Below are 20,280 nucleotides of genomic sequence, written 5' to 3'. Positions count from 1 at the left end.
CACAGCACAACCAGAAGGACCCACAACTAGAACATACAACTATGTACTGGGGGGCTTTGGGGAGAAAGAAAAAAAAAGATTGGCAACAGATGTTAGCTCAGGTGCCAATCTTAAAAACAAAAAAAAAGAATATAAGCTAATAAAATGTAAAAAAGAAAGAAAGAAACAGTGTTAACAAAAAAAGATAATTTTGAATAAAAAATTTTCAGCTATTTCTTTAAATAGAAAGGTCTTAACTTCCAGATGTCCATCTATGTACTGAAATGACAAAGCAGACCCTATTTCTATAACAAAATAGAAGCATAGGTAAAGCTAATATTTGGCATTCACAAACTTCAGGCCAGAGAGAGCTACACTTTTCAAGATAAGTGATAATGCATTTCACATAAAACATTAGCAAGTCCAGTATATATGCAATCCTTTCATTTCCTGAATCATGGCAAAATGAAGATTCTATATTCTCAAGGTGACCAAAAGGTTCCAAGCAGCCAGGGTCCCCAGAGTTCAGGGAAGCGAAATTCTATTAATCGGCAGCTATACTGTCATCAGTGTGTTTCACAAGAGAGGTAAGTATCTTGGCTCATACTCTAGGATACTTGGAGCACCACAGTAAACCAGCCCCTCATGGGTCAAGGCCACCACATGGCCTGACTGGTGAGCACACATAGTGTAGCTGTTGGCCTTTCCAGACACGGCACCCATGAGGACGAGGTCCTGGGTGTTCACTTCCTCTCATGTATTTGGCACTAGGGGTGCTGGGACAAAAACCTGGGGTGCTCAGGGGCCAAGTGGGCATGCAAAACAGCTTTTGCTAAAACTTTTGGAATTAAGTTTAATATTATAGATGATACTTTGCTGTGAGTTTACTGACACCTGTCCAATATTTAAGGTGACAAAGCAGGTAAAGTGAGGCAAAATTCTTTTCTACAAGTCCCATCAGGCTTACCTTTCAGAGCTATCACCTTAGAGGCTGGGTTCATGATGGTGCTTTCTGCTGAGACAGGCCATCTGACTGGCACCACTGGATCACTCATGTCAATCATCACCACTTGCGCCAGTTCACCAACTTTCTCTCGGACACATATAACTTGTCAGATGCCATGGTCAGTGTGCTGAATCCAATATTGGCTGGATTAATTCCCAGGTTTTGGAGCTAAACAGAAGAGAAAGATTTGATTAAGTTTTTCCTCTCTGAAAGAGGTTCGATCTAGCCCATTATTCAGCAAAGTCTAACAGAAGGAGGAAAAGTTAAGCAAAAGTTTAGAAGAAAGTTAATATTGAGTATTGGAGGAAACGTTGACTTGCCTTTCCACACCTTTAACAGATACAGCCAATGCAGCAACAACAGGCTGTGAGTCAACCCTCAGGAAGCTCACAATCCTGAGGGGCTGATGAGAACATGCAAGAATAAGGATAATACGAGGGACAGAGAAGGATGCCGTGAGTGACACAGACAGGAAGAGATCAGCTGGGACGGGGTGGAGAAGCCCACAAAAGAACACGTCAGAGAAGGCCTCACAAATAAGCCCACACCTGAGAGCCTCAACAGGAAGGAAGGAAGGAAGTCTTGGAGAGGGGAAGGGCAGGCAGAGGAGAAAAAGAAAAAGACACAAAAACGGTTTCTCCAAAAGCAAGCAATAACAAAGAACTAGCCAAGAGTTTTTGTTTAAGATATTTTCCTACATATCATAAAGTCTGTCTAAATCTGATTTCAATGAACTTCTAAGTCATTACGAACACTTCTCGGCGAGTCCAAGGTTAATAAAAGTCAACAGGTTTGGCACATCTTTGGAAATAGATCGATTGCTTCTACTTGTTTTACCTGAAATCAGGTGCCTTCCTCCAAAGGCTATTTTATACACAGTGCCTGGCATAAAAAAAGACCTATTAATGAGATAAGCTTCAGTAACAAACCCTGGGGAAACACCCACACTCAAGAAATTTCTATCACCCCTATGAAGAACCATGTTTATTTCTGTAAACTTCCCCTGCCCCAAAATTCCTACAAGGCACCTTTATTTCTAAACATTGTTCTGCTCAACCCAAATCACACTGCTACTGACTTGGACCCTTTAACGCCTGTTACCTTGTGTGACCTTGTATAGGTGTATAGTGGCAACAAAGATCAGGGACCACTTGCTAAAATAATCACCACTCTTTGTAAGGAGCACAAATGACTGTTCATACTGCTAGTATAATTCTTTATTCTATCGTTTATTTCCTATGTTACACACACAAACTCCGTAGAAGAGGGGACTGTATCTTACTTGTCCTCTGTAGTACGGGGTCTAGCACACACGTGACACTCCAGTTGCTGAGTGGAACAGACTGCAGGACAACAGCTCACCTCATCTGACCTGCCCATTAACCTACGAAGCAAGTATGCTGCACACAATTTATACTCACGTAACACAAGGCTTTTAGGTTAAGAAATCTTTCCAAAACCTCAAAGGTGACCAGTGATGGAGCCAGATGTGAATGATGCCTGTGCCCTGAACCACAATACTGAGTTGCTCAAAATTCATATTTCATTTTAACACAGAAAGGATGAACTAAGTGTTGATTACCTTCCCAAGACAGTCCACCAAAACAAACAAAAACACACATAAACAGCAAAAAGAAAACATTACTTTATAATTGTAATGAAAGCATTTAAAAAAAAAAGAACCTACCCATTGATACTGCCATTACCACAATAAAGTCCCTTCTCATTCCAGCTGAGGGTTACAGGACAGGAAATAATGCTAACAGGGGACAGGGCTCACGGGGGCACACCCACCAGCATCTCCAGCCACAGCAGGGGCATTCCAGGCTCTCTGTCCTACAGATACCACCTCAGGGACTTGCCAGAGAGAAACTTTGACCCTAGAGTATTAGGTAAAGGAAGTTACCTCCTGAAATAGAGAAAGCTATTGCAGAAAAAATAATTTAGGCTGAAATTAAGTCAAAAGGGAATCTTCTCACTTCTAAAGGAATACCCAAAAATACAGCATTTTCAACTTAAATTTGTATTAACTGTCCCCAAAATCAAGAGGTAAAAACAACCACCTTTAAAGACTTCTTCCTTAAAGAAGTCAAAGGCAAGTAGGCTGGATGTTGATCTGATGGCAAGAACGTTTCAGGTGGAGAATGTGGTACTCTCCAGTTCTTTGGGGGTACCCCTCAAGGTCTACTGTTCTTTTCAGTTCCAGTGAACAGATAATATTTATTCATTCCTCTGAAAAACACAATTTTATAATTTTTATATGTTTCAAAGTTTGGAAGACTACACACCAAACTTACCACTGGTTATCTCCGGGGCATGGGAACCACTTTCACTTTTCACTGTCTATACATCCTTGTTGTTTGAAGACACACAGGTTACCCTTGTAATTTGTGAGAAGATGCACAAAAAAGAATGTTCTTTCTAATGAACTTGATATCGACCCTGATATCAGTTTCCCCACACTAAACCCAGCATATATGGGGTTAAAACCAAAACACTCATTCCCTGCTTACTCTCTGGCTTTCTGGCTCCAGAATCCACTATGCTCCATGGAGACAGACACCGTCAAGGACAAGCACCTGGACTATCTCCTCCCCACAAACAGATACAGACTGGTGGGAAAGCTTCTGACCAGCAAGGTCATGAGCTCCCTCCTCTCTGCAAGTGTCTCAAGGCCAAAGACAGGCTGGTGGGAAAGCTCCGACCAGCAAGGCCATATGCTCCCCCTCCCCTACCTAAGCCCCAAATAAAAACCCTTCCTTTTAGCTTTTCGGGGAGTTTGGGATTTCAGCGTTAGCTGCCCTCTCTCCTTGCTCAGCGCTGTGCAAAAATAAAGTTCCTACTTTCTTTCACCACCCCCGGTGTCAGAGATTGGCTTGCTGCGCAACGGGTGACCGAACTCACTTCAGGTTCAGTAACAAACTCAGCTACTTACCAATGAAAAAGTTGAACCTTTTGGTCAAGATTAAGGGGGAGTGAGGAGTTAGTATTTAATGGGTACAGAGTTTCGGGAAGTTTGGGAAGATGAAAGAGTTCTAGAGATAGATGGTGGTGATGGTGGCATAGCAATGTGAATGTACTTAATGCCACTACACTGCACTCTTAAAAATGGTTAAAATGGTAAATTTTATGCCCACTGTATTTTACCAAAATTTAAAAAAAGATTACGGGAGGATTTAAAAAGTGAATTAGACACTGCTATGAGGCTGGTTAAAATCAAGCACACACAATCAAGGAAAACACATTCAACCATGGGGCATTTTTTAACACACGGAGGTTTTCATAACAAGCCTTCATTTGCTATAAACACCCTGCCTGTTTGTTATTTCAGCATCCCTTTCCTGATCACAAAGAACATCCACACGTTGGCATAGGACATTATTGTTGATTTGGCAGAAATGACTCAATATAGATTGCTAAAATTAAGATAACAAATTAAGCCAAGAATCTAGCTAAAAAGAACAAATTGATTTTCTTTCAACAAATAAATATCAAATACCCACTATGTGCCAGGCTTTAGGGACACAATGGACAAAAAAGCAGACAAAATTCTCTACCAGCTCACATTCTAGTAAAGAAAACCTACAAGCTTATTTTAAACTGAGATCGTTACGATGACTAAACAAACAGGGTGAAGTGACAGAGCTCCAGGATAACAGAGCTATTTTAGACATCATAAAAGGACAGGAAGGAGTCCTAAGCCATTTCTCATATTCAGTTTGATGATTTATAATATATTTAAACTACTCATTGTGTAACCTTCCTAGTATCAGCCTCTCTTTCCAACGTGTTTCTTACTCCATAAAGTTTGCTCATAATACTCCACTGGTATTTATGCAGATGTTTCAGAATTATCACAAAGCCATCTGAAGTAGCAGGTTAATGTAGAACACGTAGTAATGTAGCAGTGTAGCAAATGAAAGTTGAGACTTCCTCAAAGCAAATAATGCTCATACTTTGATTCCATAAATAAGTATTGAACACATACTACCCACTAGCCACTGCACTAGACTCTGAAAATAATAAGATACATAAGATACAGTCACACCATCCAGAGCCCCACAGACCGCGGAAATGAACAATTATCATTAGGGTGAACCACATGAAGCCACTGATAGATGTGATGAGGGGACAATGAAAACTTACCATGGGGGAGGGGCACGGGAGAATAGGAGTGAAAGAAAGCTCCCTGGAGAGAAAAAGCAGAGTCTTCCTTTTGGATTATGAAATATTATAGGCATAGAGTAAAATTTGGAGAGCATCCTGACACTCAAGCATCCAACACCCAACCCTGTCAAATCTTGCCACACTTACCCCAGCTTGTTACAGATGAAACTTTACAGATAATGAAAAGATAAGATATTCATTCTCACTAATAAAAAATGCCAATGAAAATAAGATGCCACTTTTCTCTCATCAATTTAGGAAAATATTTTTTAATTGCTTAATATGCAATCTTGGCAAGAGTGTAGGTATTCATACAGAGCTGAAGAGAATAATATTTCACAAGCCATACAACAGTATCAATTTTAAATAAATACCCTATCACCCAGTAATTTAACTTCTACTAATATATCCTACAAAAATACATAGTAGGATGAGTACATAAAGACTTCCCACTCTCTAGCAGAAAAAGGGACTATGTTAAGGATATTCTCTGCAGCTTTGCCAATAACTGGAATATTTTGCAACTAATAAAAATAGTGAATCCGATGTATATGTAGTCACTTGGAAAGAGGTCTACTACATGGTAGGTTTAAAAAAAAAGATGCAGGATTCTGCAGAATCCTTATAGCCCACAAAGCCTAAAATATTTTTATCTGAATTTATTTTAGATTTCTCTGGTCTTATATAGGCTCCCCTAACCGACAGCCTACCATACACACTGTTCTGCTTTTCACTCAATATTTCCTTGTATTGATGTAGCATAATTTAACACACTTTCTAGTGCTAGTTGGCTTATTCCAATGTTTTGTTATTACCAATGAGCATTGCCATAAATCACTTTGATCAGATATACTGAAATTGACATGTACTAGAATAAATTTCTAGAAGTAGAATTGTATGGGTCAAGGAATATATTTCCAAAACCAGCACCAAATATGTACACCTATTTTCTACACCCTTCTCAGCCACATTATCAACAGCTTGATATCCGACGCTTCGATAGATGAAAATTTTTAATTGTACTCTCACATGTAAAGTCTGAGTATCTTTTTACGTTCAAGAGCCATTTGTATATCTTTTTCTGCAGACTGTCTCTATATATCCTTTGTCCATGTCTCTTACTGCTTGGAAGGCACTTTTTATATATTATTAAAGGTAGTTCCCTGAAGTGAGTTGCAAACCTTTTCAGTCTCTTTATGCAGACTTCTATGTAGTCTAATTCACTGATCTCAGGCGTGCCTACTGGGCCTGGTGTCACACTTAGAAAGACTTTTCCACATTTTCTTCTAATACTTACACTCTCTTCTTTATGTTTCAGTTTCTGATCCACTAGAGATTTATTTTGGCATAAGGTTTCTTCTAAACGGCTATCCAATTTACACCGTATCATTTGTTAACAATATTTGAAATGCTATCCTCACCTCACACTAAATTCCCAAATGTATTTGTGTCTACTAACTTATCTACTTTTAAAAAAATTCTTAGCGATCACCAATGCAGCATATAAGTAGGGGATGTGCAAAACTAACCAAATAAGGTCTACAACACAGTTCCATTTATGAAACCAAACATGCATCCGACATTACACATGTACATGAGAATATACAAGTTTTAGAATATGTGCCTATGGCGAGGAAATGCCGGTAAAAAGGAAATAACCAAGCAGACAGAGGCTTGCATAGACCAAGTGTGCTGTGAACTAAGAAATACAACCACCATCTACTCCTGATCAAAAAAGATTCCTCTTTTCTGGATGAGGGTAAGAATTAAGTGAATGAAATCTGTAACAGGAAGAATGTTAAAGGTCCAGGAGACGTTGTGTCCACTTTTGACTCTCATAGTTAGTTCCTTTAATCTCTCTATGCATCAGCACCACACTGTTTTATTTATTGAGGCTTTAGATTGCTTTTAAGCACCTGGTAGGGTTTGCCCTCCTCAGCACTCTTTACTTTGAGAATTTTCTTAAATTTTACATTGCTTAACTTTTTGTCTAAGTCTAAAGGGAAATTTGACTTTCAAAAATAAAAATACAGAGATCATCTATGTATAGATGGTAGGTGAAGCCATGAGACTGGATAAAATCACCAAGAAACAGCATGAGGAGTGAGAACGATGGGCACGGACCCCATGGCAGAGTCTCAGGGAGCACCAAGACTTAGAGTGGGGGCAGAGCGGCAGCCCATGAAGATGAACGTAATTTAAGTAAATGAAGGTTAACAGATTTAAACAAACCAAGAATGAGAAATAGCAGAAGTCCCACAAGGCAACAATCACCAATGCTTAGTGAGTCATAAAACTCCACAGATCACAAGAAAACCTCCCAGTCCTCATAATGAGTCCCTGTTCTCAGTATGAGCCGCACTCACATTCCATCAGGCTCTTCCTGCTTAGTCCCCTGCTAGCTTACACGACAGTGTCTAAGATCATAAATACCTAGAGGATGTGGATCGGATTAATTTTATTTACTCTGTCTGCAATTGACAGAAAAATCCTGGAAAATAGAACGATATTAATGTCCTAGAGAGAACAATATTCAAGACAGAAGGCAGTGGGACCCTAGAAGACTGCTTCACCTCAGGTACTCCCCTCCAGATTTTACAGCACCATCCATCAGATGATTTGTGAGTCCTTCAAGAAGAAAATCAGGAATACCTTAGAGTCAACATGGATTAAGAAGTCATGCCAAATCAACCTCATTTTCCTGAAGCCAAGCAAATGCGGCAGAACAAATCTTCATTTCAGCAAAGCATTTGGCTTAGCTCTGCTGAGGCAGCTGGAAGTGACTTCCACAGCCAGTAAAGGCCCCATCCCAAGCCTTTTATCTGTGGCACTTTTATGGCATATAGAACTTTGCTTTGTATTTGTTATTCACATATACCTTATCACTTATTTATTCTTAGAGTCAGATTCAGGGTCTCCTCATTTTGAATCTATCAAACATCACAAAAGGTCAAATAAAATAGGAAACAAAACACTCTTGAAATGAGATGGAGAAGTGTGAAGTGAGCTTGTATACAAGCAGGTGTACAGCTCAACCGTACTTCAAGGGTGCTGGCTGTATAAACCATTGTCTACCTAGAGCTAGACCCCAGGGCTCTGACCTTAATCACATGCTGGTCAATATTTTGAACAATGATTCTAGTTGAAGCCACAGATGGTGATTTTTTTTTTATGGGCTAAGGGTCTGCTTGGAGACTGTCAATATACTTGGGTAATAATCAGAATAGACTCTTAATGGATTTGAAAGGACTATGAAATAAAAATAGTAAGACGTACACAAACAAATAAAATACTACATTTGTGCTACATATCAAAAAACAAGATCAAAGCTTTGCTCAAAAAGCAGCTCTAAGACATAAAATATTGACCAAATGCAATGTGTGGACCTTCTTTGGATACTAATTCAAACAAACCAAATGCACAAAACATTTGAGACAAATAGAGAAATTTAACATTGACTACAGATTTGAGGACATTGAGGAATTACTGATTTTTTTTACGTGTGACAATGTTATTAGGGTATGTTTTAAAAATAAATTTCTTAGTGTCTACTGACAGATAAATGGATAAGCAAAATGTGGCATACACAAAATAGAATATTATTCAGCCTTAAAAAGGAAGGACATTATACCGGGAGGGGGCAGAGCAAAATGGCGGGGTGAGCTGACCCGGGATTCTCTCCCCTCCAAAATACAACAAAAGATTGGAAGAACTGAATTTCAGAGAATAAACATAATGCCAGCTCGTTAGAGACCTACAATACCAAGAAGGCGGAGATCATAAACCTTGCTTACACCCTCGGAGGCGCTGGAACGGTAGGAGAGAACATTGCTCCGTCTCCTGGAGTCTGCGATCGCTGCAGCGTGGGTCGGGAAGGAGCGGGGGAGGGGCCGCACGACCCGGGGATCATCCAGGACTCCTGCCGCTGGTTCAGTGGAGACCCGCTGACGGGGGGAAAGCTTCCGTCCGCAGGGACCCTATAAATCAAGGGCCTTGGGAGACCAGAGAACAGAACTGATCTGAACCCAGACCAGCGCGTGTGAGTAACAGCCCCTCCCCCCCCCCCCCCCCCCCAAGCAAAGCCAGTGGGCGCAGCCATCTTGCCCCAAGGCGGAGAGCTCATAACACGCCGCTCTCGACCCCCATCTAGTGGCGACAGGCTGTAACTGCAACTGAATTCTACCACCATGAGAAAAAACCGCTCCTCTACCATCCAGCAATTTATAAAAGCCCCAGACCAGAAGGAAAACAATAAAAACACAGAATTAAGTCCTGAGGACTTGGAAGTAGGTAAACTAAGTGATAATGAATTCAGAGCAGCTATAATCAAAAAACTCAATGAGGTAGAGAGAAAGAGAAACAAGCTGAGTTCTGGAGTTACTTCACAAAAGAGATTGAAATCATAAAGAAGAATCAAACAGAATTACTTGAGATGAAAAACACAATGGACCAGATAAAACAGAATACGGATTCCCTGAATGCCCATGTAGACAACCTAGAGGAGCAAATCAGCATAATCGAGGACAGACAGGCTGAATGGCGCCAGACAGAGGAAGAAAGAGAACTAAGAATTAAAAAAAATGAGGAAAATCTCCAAAAGATAATGGATTCAATGAGGAGTAAGAACATAAGGATCATAGGAATTCCCGAGAATATGGAAAAGGAAAATGGAGCAGAAAGTGTGCTTAATGAAATTATTGAAGAGAACTTCCCAAATCTAGGGATCAACGGAGAAATGTGTGTAGAGGAGGGTTTTAGATCTCCTAGATTTGTCACTGTAAAAAGACCCACCGCAAGGCACATAATAGTAAAGTTGGCAAATAGGAATAATAAGGAAAGAATACTCAGGGAAGTAAGAAAAAAAAAAGAGAATAACCTATAAAGGAGCCCCTATCAGACTGTCAGTGGATTTCTCTACAGAAACCCTACAAGCTAGGAGAGAATGGAGTGATATATTCAAAGCTTTAAAGGATAAAAACCTGCAGCCAAGAATACTCTATCCAGCAAGAATTTCCTTCAGATATGAGGGAGAAATTAAATCTTTTCCAGACAAACAAAAGTTAAGGGAATTTGTAACTAAAAGCCCTCCATTACAAGAAATCAAGAAGGCTCTCATACTTGAAAAAAGAAAAAAGGGAGAAAGGGGACTCAATCCACAGACTAGGGAGACTGATGGATAGAACCAGAACAGGATAGCAAATATTCAACTATAGCATTAGGGTAAAAATAAGGAAACTACCAAAACAAGGACGATCTTAGCACTCTAACTACAAATTAATAAGACGAGTTGGAATAAAAAATGAAAATAATTATTTAGGAGGGGAAGAGCAAAGGGTCTAAATCAGTATTGGTCAAGTAGGTAAGAGACCACCAGAGAATAGACTATATTATACACGAGATTCTAAATACAAACTTCAAGGTAGACAGTAAAATAAAGTACAGAACAGAGTCACAAATCATAGATAAGGAAAAATCTAACAAACCCAGCATAAGAAATTGCAGTATTAAATGGGTAGTCTAAAGCAAACAGGAAAAGAAACACAGGAAAACAAGATAATGAGCGACAGATTGACAGCATTAAGTCCACATGCATCAATAATCACTCTCAATGTGAACGGATTGAACTCTCCAATAAAAAGACACAGAGTGGCAAAATGGATTAAAGAACAAGATCCAACAATTTGTTGCCTCCAGGAAACACACCTCAGCCCCAAGGACAAACACAGACTCAGGGTGAAGGGGTGGAGGACAATACTTCAAGCAAATAGCAAGGAAAAAAAGGCAGGTGTTGCAATTCTCATATCAGACCAAGTGGATTTCAAAATAAGACAGGTAAAGAGAGACACAGAGAGACAATATATAATGATCAAAGGGACACTTCATCAAGAAGAAATAACGCTTATAAATATCTATGCACCCAACACAGGAGCACCAAGATTCATAAAGCAACTATTAACAGACCTAAAGGAAGATGTTAAAAACAACACAGTAATAGTAGGGGACCTCAACACCCCACTCACATCAATGGACAGATCATCCAGACAGAAAATCAACAAGGAAATAGTGGAGCTGAATGAAAAACTAAAACAATTGGACTTAACAGACATATATAGATCACTCCACCCTGAAGGAGCTGAATACACATTCTTCTCAAGTGCACATGGAACATTCTCTAGGATAGACCATATGTTGGGAAACAAGGCAAGCCTCTACAAATTTAAAAAAATTGAAATAATAACAAGCATCTTCTCAGATCATAGTGCTGTAAAGATAGAAATTAATTACAAGAAAAAAGCTGAGAAAGGCACAAGGATGTGGAGACTAAACAATACGTTATTGAACAAGCAATGGATCATTGAAGAAATTAAGGAAGAAATCAAAAAATACCTGGAGGCAAATTAAAATGATAACATGCCATACCAACTCATATGGGATACAGCAAAAGCTGTATTAAGAGGAAAATTCATCACAATTCAGGCACATCTTAACAAACAAGAAAAATCCCAAATAAGCAATCTTAAACTACACCTAACTGAACTAGAGAAAGAAGAACAAACAAAGCCCAAAGTCAGCAGAAGGAGAGAAATAATAAAAATCAGAGCAGAAATAAATACTATTGAAACAAAAAAGGCAGTAGAAAGGATCAATGAAACAAAGAGCTGGTTCTTTGAGAAGATAAATAAAATTGACAAACCCCTAACCAGACTTACAAAGAAAAACAGAGAGAAAGCTCAAATAAACAAAATCAGAAATAAGCGAGGAGAAATAACAACAGACTCTGCAGAAATACAACAGATTATGAGAGAATACTACGGAAAACTATATGCCAACAGAATGGATAACCTAGAGGAAATGGAGAAATTCCTGGACTCCTACAATCTGCCAAAGCTCACTCAAGAACAGGCAAACAATTTGAACAGACCAATCACAAGGAAAGAGATTGAAACAGCCATCAAAAACATCCGAAAGAATAAAACCCCAGGACCAGATGGCTTTCCTGGGGAATTCTACCAAACTTTCAGAGAGGATTTAATACCTATCCTTTTCAAGCTATTCCAAAAAATTAGGGAGGATGGAACACTTCCTAACACATTCTACAAGGCCAACATCATGCTGACACAAAAATCTGATAAGGACAGCATGAAAAAGGAGAACTACAGGCTAATATCACTGATGAACATAGATGCAAAAATTCTCAACAAAATTTTGGCAACCTGAATTCAGCAATTCATGAAAAGGATCATACATCATGATCAAGTGGGATTCATACCAGGGACACAGGGATGGCTCAACATCCGCAAATCAATCAACGTGATACACCACATCAACAAACTGAGGAATAAAAACCACATGATCATCTCAATAGATGCAGAGAAAGCATTTGACAAGATCCAACAGCCATTTATGATAAAAACTCTGAACAAAATGGGGATAGAAGGGAACTACCTCAACATAATAAAGGCCATATATGACAAACCCACAGCCAGCATCATTCTCAATGGGCAAAAACTGAGCACCATCCCCCTGAGAACAGGAATGAGACAAGGATGCCCTCTATCACCACTCTTATTTAACATAGTTCTGGAGGTCCTGGCCAGAGCAATCAGGCAAGAAAAAGGAATCCAAATAGCGGGGGAAGAAGTGAAATTCTCGCTGTTTGCAGATGACATGATCTTATATATAGAAAACCCCAAAGGATCCATTGGAAAACTTTTAGAAATAATCAACAACTACAGCAAAGTTGCAGGGTATAAAATCAATTTGCATAAATCAGTAGCATTTCTATACTCTAATAACAAACTAACAGAAAAAGAACTCAAGAACACAATACCATTCACAATCGCAACAAAAAGAATAAAATACCTCCAGGTGAATTTAACTAAGGAAGTGAAAGACCTATACAATGAAAATTACAAGGCTTTTCTGAAAGAAATGGGTGACGACATAAAGAGATGGAAAGACATTCCATGCACATGGATTGGAAGAATAAACATAGTTAAAATGTCCATCATACTTAAAGCAATCTACAGATTCAACGCAATCCCAATCAGAATCCCAATGACATTCTTTACAGAAATTGAACGAAGAATCCTAAAATTCATATGGGGCAACAAAAGACCCCGAATTGCTAAAGCCATCCTGAGAAAAAAGAACACAGCGGGAGGCATCACAATCCCTGCCTTCAAAACATACTACAAAGCTACAGTAATCAAAATAGCATGGTACTGGTACAAAAACAGGTGCACAGATCAATGGAACAAAATTGAAAGCCCAGAAATAAAACCACCCATCTATGGACAGCTAATCTTCGACAAAGGAGCTGAGGGCACACAATGGAGAAAAGAAAGTCTCTTCAACAAATGGTGCTGGGAAAACTGGAAAGCCACATGTAAAAGAATGAAAATTGACCACTCTTTTTCACCATTCACCAAAATAAACTCAAAATGGATCAAAGACCTAAAGCTGAGACCTGAAACCATAAGGCTTCTGGAAGAAAATGTAGGCAGTACACTCTTTGACATCAGTATCAAAAGGATCTTTTTGGACACCATGTCTTCTCAGACAAGGGAAACAATAGAAAGAATAAACAAATGGGACTTCATCAGACTAAAGAGCTTCTTCAAGGCAAGGAAAAACAGGATTGAAACAAAAAACAACCCACTAACTGGGAAAAAATATTTGCAAGTAATACATCCGACAGAGGCTTAATATCCATAATATATAAAGAACTCACACAACTCAACAACAAAAAATTAAACAACCCGATTAAAAAATGGGCAGGAGACACGACCAGACATTTCTCTGAAGAAGATATACGGATGGCCAATAGGCACATGAAAAGATGTTCATCATCGCTGATCATCAGGGAAATGCAAATCAAAACTACACTAAGATATCACCTTACACCCATTAGAATGACAAAAATATCTAAAACTAATAGCAACAAATGTTGGAGAGGTTGTGGAGAAAAATGAACCCTCATGCACTGCTGGTGGGAATGCAAACTGGTGCAGCCACTATGGAAAACAGTACGGAGAATCCTCAAAAAATCAAAAATAGAACTACCACATGATCCAGCTATTCCACTACTGGGTATCTATCCAGAGAGCTTGAAGTCAGCAATTCCAAAAGTCCCATGCATCCCAATGTTCACTGCAGCATTATTTACAATAGCCAAGATGTAAAAGCAACCTAAGTGCCCATCAACAGATGACTTGATAAAGAAGATGTGGTATATATATACAATGGAATAGTCCTCAGCCGTAAAAACGAACAAAATTGTCCCATTTGCAACAACATGGATGGACCTTGAGGGAATTATGTTAAGTGAAATAAGCCAGATAGAAAAGGACAATCTCTGTATGACTCCACTCATATGAGGAATTTAAACCTGTGGACAAAGAGAACAGATTAGTGGCTACCAGGGGAAAGGGGGCGTGGGGGTGGGCACAAAGGGTGAAGGGTTGCACCTATAACAGGACTGACAGACAATAATATACAACTGAAATTTCACAAGATTGTAACCTATCATTAACTCAAAAAAAGTTAAAAAACGAAAGAAGAAACTACTCATCTGACAGTCCTGTGGTTGCTGTATGTAAGGGGCTCAGGGATGGTAGTCTTGACTGGGAGGGTGGCAGCGGAGTTTATACAGACTGTTGGTGCAAACACCAACTGCCCGTATCAAAGAGCCAGAACGCTCCAGTTGCACTGAACATCCCTGTGCTTTGATGCCTCTGTGCCTTTGAAGATGCTAGTCCTTTTTCCTTCTGTATCTGTCTCCTTCCCAGGCTCATTCACTGCCTTATCCCAGTGGCTGGAACATGGATGTTAAATAATTAACTAGTAAAGAAGTTACCTGTTTTAGGCAGTCAGATTTAGTTTATCTGCAATTTAACAAAATGTATTTTATATTTTAAAATTACGAGCAAGCTTTTCCTAGCTTAAAGAGGGAGCTTGGTAAATCAGGGCCTATGAAGAATGATGATATTAAGGTATTTTCCAGAAGTTACTAGGACTAGGTTAGTTAATGGGTAGTTTAAAAACTACATTTGTATAGTGCTTTACAGAACCTCTCTCAAATTACAGTACTGCAGGTTTTCTGTATTTTAAAACCAATGCATAAAACCCTATATTTATCCCTGTTAAATGTCAACTAGTTGGATTCCGGCCTGTCAAGATCTGTTTAGATTCTAATTTTGTCACTGAACTTTACTATCCCAGCTCTGTGGCATCCTTCTTCAGCCAGCTAAGAGCGATGATAATCTCTCCCCAGCATGGAGGCCGCCAGCAGACCTCAAGCAAGAGAATCAGAAGAAAACGTAGAACAGACTGAAGCAGCAGATTTGGTGAAGCAACAAAGGAAAGAAAAATCAAAGAGAGCAGGGGAAAGCAAAGAAATACTAACAGGATGGGGTGACACGGCTCCAATAACTACTGCCCCGGAAGGATACTGACAAGCAATACTGCCAAATATATGCTGTTACCTGTATATAATCTTAAAAGAAAGATCTTCAGACTGTATGAAGTTACAAAAGCAAAGGGCAGGAGAATATTTACAGTAGGATTCTTTTAACCTTTTTTTGAAAGATATAATGGTTTCGTTAATAGTGGTTTCTTCTGGAGAGAAAGACCCAGAGGTTGAACAGAAAGGCTTTAATCTTCAATTATACTTGCTATCTGGGGCTATGCTCCCCATGTATATGTATTGCTTTAAAAAGATTGCTCCAGAAAGAATTTTGCCCCAGCTACAGAATGCTCAAGAACCTGGTAGAGAGGAACCCTGACTAAGATCCTCCTAGGACTTGATAACTCTTTCAACCCAATAAATTCAAGAAGTATTGGGAATCTTGTGCAGCTTAGGGATTTTGAATATTTAAATGTGTTGTATGGTGATGAATTGTTCTTCCAAAGAGGTCCTATTCAAGTTCATTTAATGTATGTGGTCGCTCACCATGCTACTGTTGTGGGTACTCTCACAAAGGCTCACCCCCCAGACTCCCCAGGTGAGCAAGTGGTTCCTTTCCTTACCTTGTAAATAAGAAAGTGATAAGGCGGATCTACTTCCAAGACAAAGATCATCAGTCTGCCAAGAGGGAAAATTTGACAGCTTACACAAGAACTTAAAAAAGGTTTTACATAGATGTACAATTTTAGAACACAATGAGCCTACCACTGTGTGTCTTAGTATATCAAAAACCATTCCACAAAATAAGATTGCAAAATAAACCAAACATGTGCTGGGCTGTGGATAGTGTTCCCTTTCAGAGTGACACCCTGGCAGCCTCTCCAGGAGACACAGGGGCTCATGAACTGTTTTCAGTCCAAGCTCAATCTACTCCTTAGAGTTGTGCCTTCCCTCCTCACGTGTAAAAGGCTTCCAACATTGACCTCTTTAATTATGAATAATGACTGGTTCAACCTAGCTGCAAGCGAGACTCACTTGGCAAGAAATGCCAAAGTCCCACCCCCACCTCTCAGAGCTTCCGATTGAACGTTTGAGGTGAGCGCCTGGAGAGGTGGTCTTAAACTCCCAGTCCAGACTGATAAACACTGATTCAGACCAGTGACCACCTTGCTGCTATAATTTACAAAGCTCGTAGTTTGCAGACTCTGTGTCTGTTAAGGACATCACCTCAGAGATATGCTACATAACCACAATCTTGAGGGAACACGTTTATATGTTCTCTGTGTATGGAGCTGTACTACATTTCAAAACTCTGACAAACTAGCTGCTGCTTTTTGATACAGCTGGGAGAAAATTACCTAGGGCTCATAACAGAATTTCTGTGCCAGTGAATGCTTCAGCCATTCCTCTTCTGAATCAAGGTGTCATCAATTCTTAGCCCTTTAGCTTTTTTCCATTCTCAGGTATCACGAACAACCACCACCTTCAAACTCAGATATCTGAATCTGAAAATAGTTCAAATAGTACGTGTAATACAAGAAAAATATTTCTGCAGAACCAGTTCTCCTCTCAAAACCAGGGTGACAAGATAAATAAAACTAAATAAAGCACTACAATCTTAAGCTGAAGTGGAAGGGATGCTTTATTACAATGCACTATACATAAAAGCACAGCTTGTGTTCTAGGTGCACTCCTGAAAAGTTGATTTCTTTTTTCCCCACTGACCACTATAAAACTGCTGTTTTTCCTCTGGGGGAAATCTGGTCCGAGAATTTTCATATGAAACAAACCAGAGTGAAAAAACAAAAAATTAATATTCCTACCATTAGATTCACAATTGTAAAGTGTCTAGGATTATTTTTCTACGCATGGCACAGAAACCAAGATCTACAGGAAAAACTAAGTTTAAAGGAATAGAACTGATATTTTATCATTCACTGTCTATATTCTCTCCTTCCTCATGGTGTACAACTGGAGAAGTGATTTCCACTTGCTTTTCTTAAGGAACTTTTGGTTTGGGGGAGTGAACAGGTGGACAGAGGTGAGGCAGAAACAAAGCAAAGTCAGTGAGACAAGCCAGAGCACTCTTAATAAAGCAGACTTACGGTAACCGGTCACAGGTGAGCAGTCTGGTAGGCCTGGAAAAGCCTACAAACCTTGTCACTAGACAATCTACATTATAACTAATCAGTCACTGATCACACAAACATTTTATTATGAAAGTGGTTTCATTCCTTTAAAGATCTGAGGGCCTATTATGTATCAGGCAGTGGGAGTAGATCCTGAACTCGAGCTTGTGGTCCAGGAAGGAAAATGAATAAGATCATGGGATGGGGGCCATCATTAAGGGAAGCATCAAAGGCCATGAGGGCACAGAGGAAGGGCTCCTAACTCTGATAAGTCAGGGACAGCTTTCAGAGAGAGTGTCACTTAAGCAGATACCAGAAGACTAAGCAGTGCTTGGTCGGTGAGGGGAAGAATGTGTTCTGGAAAGGGGCAACAGCATGTGCAAAAGCCCAGGGGAAAGAGTGTCAGGCTCCAGAGAAGGTCCTGGAGAGCAAGAAGGGGAGTGCAAGATTGCTGAGCAGATGCTGGATCAAGCAGGACTTTACAGGGCACTTAGGAGTTGGGCATTTTCATTCTGGAGGCAACAAGAAACCATTCACTCACAGCCTTTAAGCAGATGTTTATCCTCTGAGAAGACCTCTTTGCCTGTGTGCTAGAGAATGGATCACAGGAAGGCAAGACTGGAAGCAGACAACCAAAGACAAAGTAAGTGCAGTCGTCTAAGTGAGGAATGTTGGCATAGTCCAGGGCAGTGCTCGTCATCAGGAGAATGGCAGAATAATGCCAAAAATAAATAGAAGGAAGACCCAACAAGATAAGGAGGACTCTGGAATGTCTCCTAGGTTCCTGGCTGGAAACTGAAGAAGATACACATTTGGGGAGAAAGAGGAACCCTATTTCTGAATACAATTTGTCTGAGGACCCCACGGATCATCCAACAGCCTTCTCCAACACACATCTGTCTCAATGGCGATAACCGCTGACAGGAACGCAGCGCGTGATTATGTACCAGACACTGTGAGACACTTTACATTTATCACATTTATTAACTCAAATCCTTATAATAACTCTATGAGGTAAGAACTATATTTATCTCTATTTTATAGATGTAGAGATAGAGGCACAAAAAGGTTATAAAAGTTGCCCAAATTTGCATGCAGTAAGTGCCTGAGTCCAGATTCAAACCCTTCCATTTGGCCTCCATCTGTGCTCTTGCCTCTCCTACACACATCTCTGAGGCTCAGCAAGAATATGCAGCCTGCCTGGGAACACTGAGCATGTGCAGATGTACACTGAATGAAAAGACAAAGGGGTTCACGACAGACCCAAGGCTCACGCATAAGAGGAGCCCACAAAGGAAACAGGTGCAGGCAGAGAGGAAGCCCGGGAGACTGTGGCATAATGAAAGCAGCAGGGCAGTAAAGCGCAGCATCAAATGCAGCTGGAAAGTCAAGGGAGATGTTGGTGATGCTGAGGGTTTGAGTTTATTTTTTATAGTGGGGTTGGCAAACTACAGCCTGTTTTTGTATGGCCCAACTAAAAATGGGTTTTACATTTTTTAGCAGGTTAAAAAAAGAGAATATGCAACAAGAGACAAGATGTGGCCCTCAAAGCCTAACATACATCCTATCTGGTCCTTAACAAAAGAGTTTGCACGATGACTTGTGACCTTGTCAAGAAGAGATGGAGGGGAACAGTGGGGACAAAAGCCAGATAAGATTATTGAGGAACATAAGGGAAGTGATGAAAGGATAAGGCAATTCTTTCACGACATGTGGCTGTGAGCTAAGAGGTTCAAGGGTCAGGAGAGAGGAAGAGTTTCTTTGTAAATATGGAAGATATGAGCATGGTTGACACAAATAGGAAGAAGCCACCAAGAGGGAATGGATAAAAAGATGGGAAAAAGAAGATGCTACTGAGCAAGGCCCAGTTAAAGGGAAGAAGGATGCAAGATGGACACAGACAAGAGAAAGAGCCTCACTTTTGAGGTAAAAGGAAGTCAGGCAACCGCAGACAAGTTTGTAAGGCTGCAGGCATGACGCTGAGGAACATGCCAGTTTCCGGAGTCTGTTTCTCCAATCATCAGCTGGCAGCCTGGGGGAGTAGCAGATCAGGGATTTAAGGAACAGATGGAGGTTTCGAAATATCTGCAGTGAAGGGAGAGTGTGCACAAGAGAGAAACAAGGAGTACAGAGTAGCCTCAACACCCAGTTAATGCTACAGAACACAAACCACAGAGTTCCATTCACAAGGCCTGTGTGTGACAAGCCACAAGTGTTTTCCAGATAGAATATATCCCTTCAAGACATTATGAACTTCAACGGGAATTTAAAATGCCTTACTACTTCCCAGGCTTTTAAAGAGAACATATTTAGATAGCAGGTAACGCACAGCCTTTGCAGTCAAACACCTGGGTTAGAACCTACCAAGCTCTGTCACATACTAGCTGTGTAATTTCACCTGGATTATTCAACCTCTCTGCGCCCCAGTTATCATGAGGATTAAATTAATTGAGATTTACAACATAAACAGTATAGTGATTGGCAAGAGAAATGGCTGAATAAATAACTATATTATGATATAATTATCAGCAGTAGTAGTGTTCTGCCTTTTCCCATTACTGGCAACCAGCCCAGTTTAGCGGCGGAATGGA

At 40.0% G+C, this 20,280-nt stretch overlaps 1 protein-coding gene across 1 annotated transcript in view; it reads right to left on the bottom strand.

Annotated features, from left to right (window-relative positions):
- LOC103542958 (clathrin heavy chain 2-like) overlaps positions 1-19,664 on the bottom strand; it is a 47,753-nt gene extending 28,089 nt beyond the window's left edge. Inside the window, 4 exon segments of the mRNA XM_070628014.1 lie at positions 947-1,087; positions 1,090-1,153; positions 16,184-16,238; positions 19,609-19,664. Of these exon segments, the coding sequence (XP_070484115.1) occupies positions 947-1,087; positions 1,090-1,153; positions 16,184-16,238; positions 19,609-19,664 (316 nt within the window).
- Positions 19,665-20,280: the final 616 nt, after the last annotated feature.

The sequence above is a fragment of the Equus przewalskii genome, chromosome 7 (assembly GCF_037783145.1).
Source record: "Equus przewalskii isolate Varuska chromosome 7, EquPr2, whole genome shotgun sequence".
Taxonomy (NCBI): Eukaryota; Metazoa; Chordata; class Mammalia; order Perissodactyla; family Equidae; genus Equus; species Equus przewalskii.
This window is presented reverse-complemented; position numbering and strand designations above follow the sequence as displayed.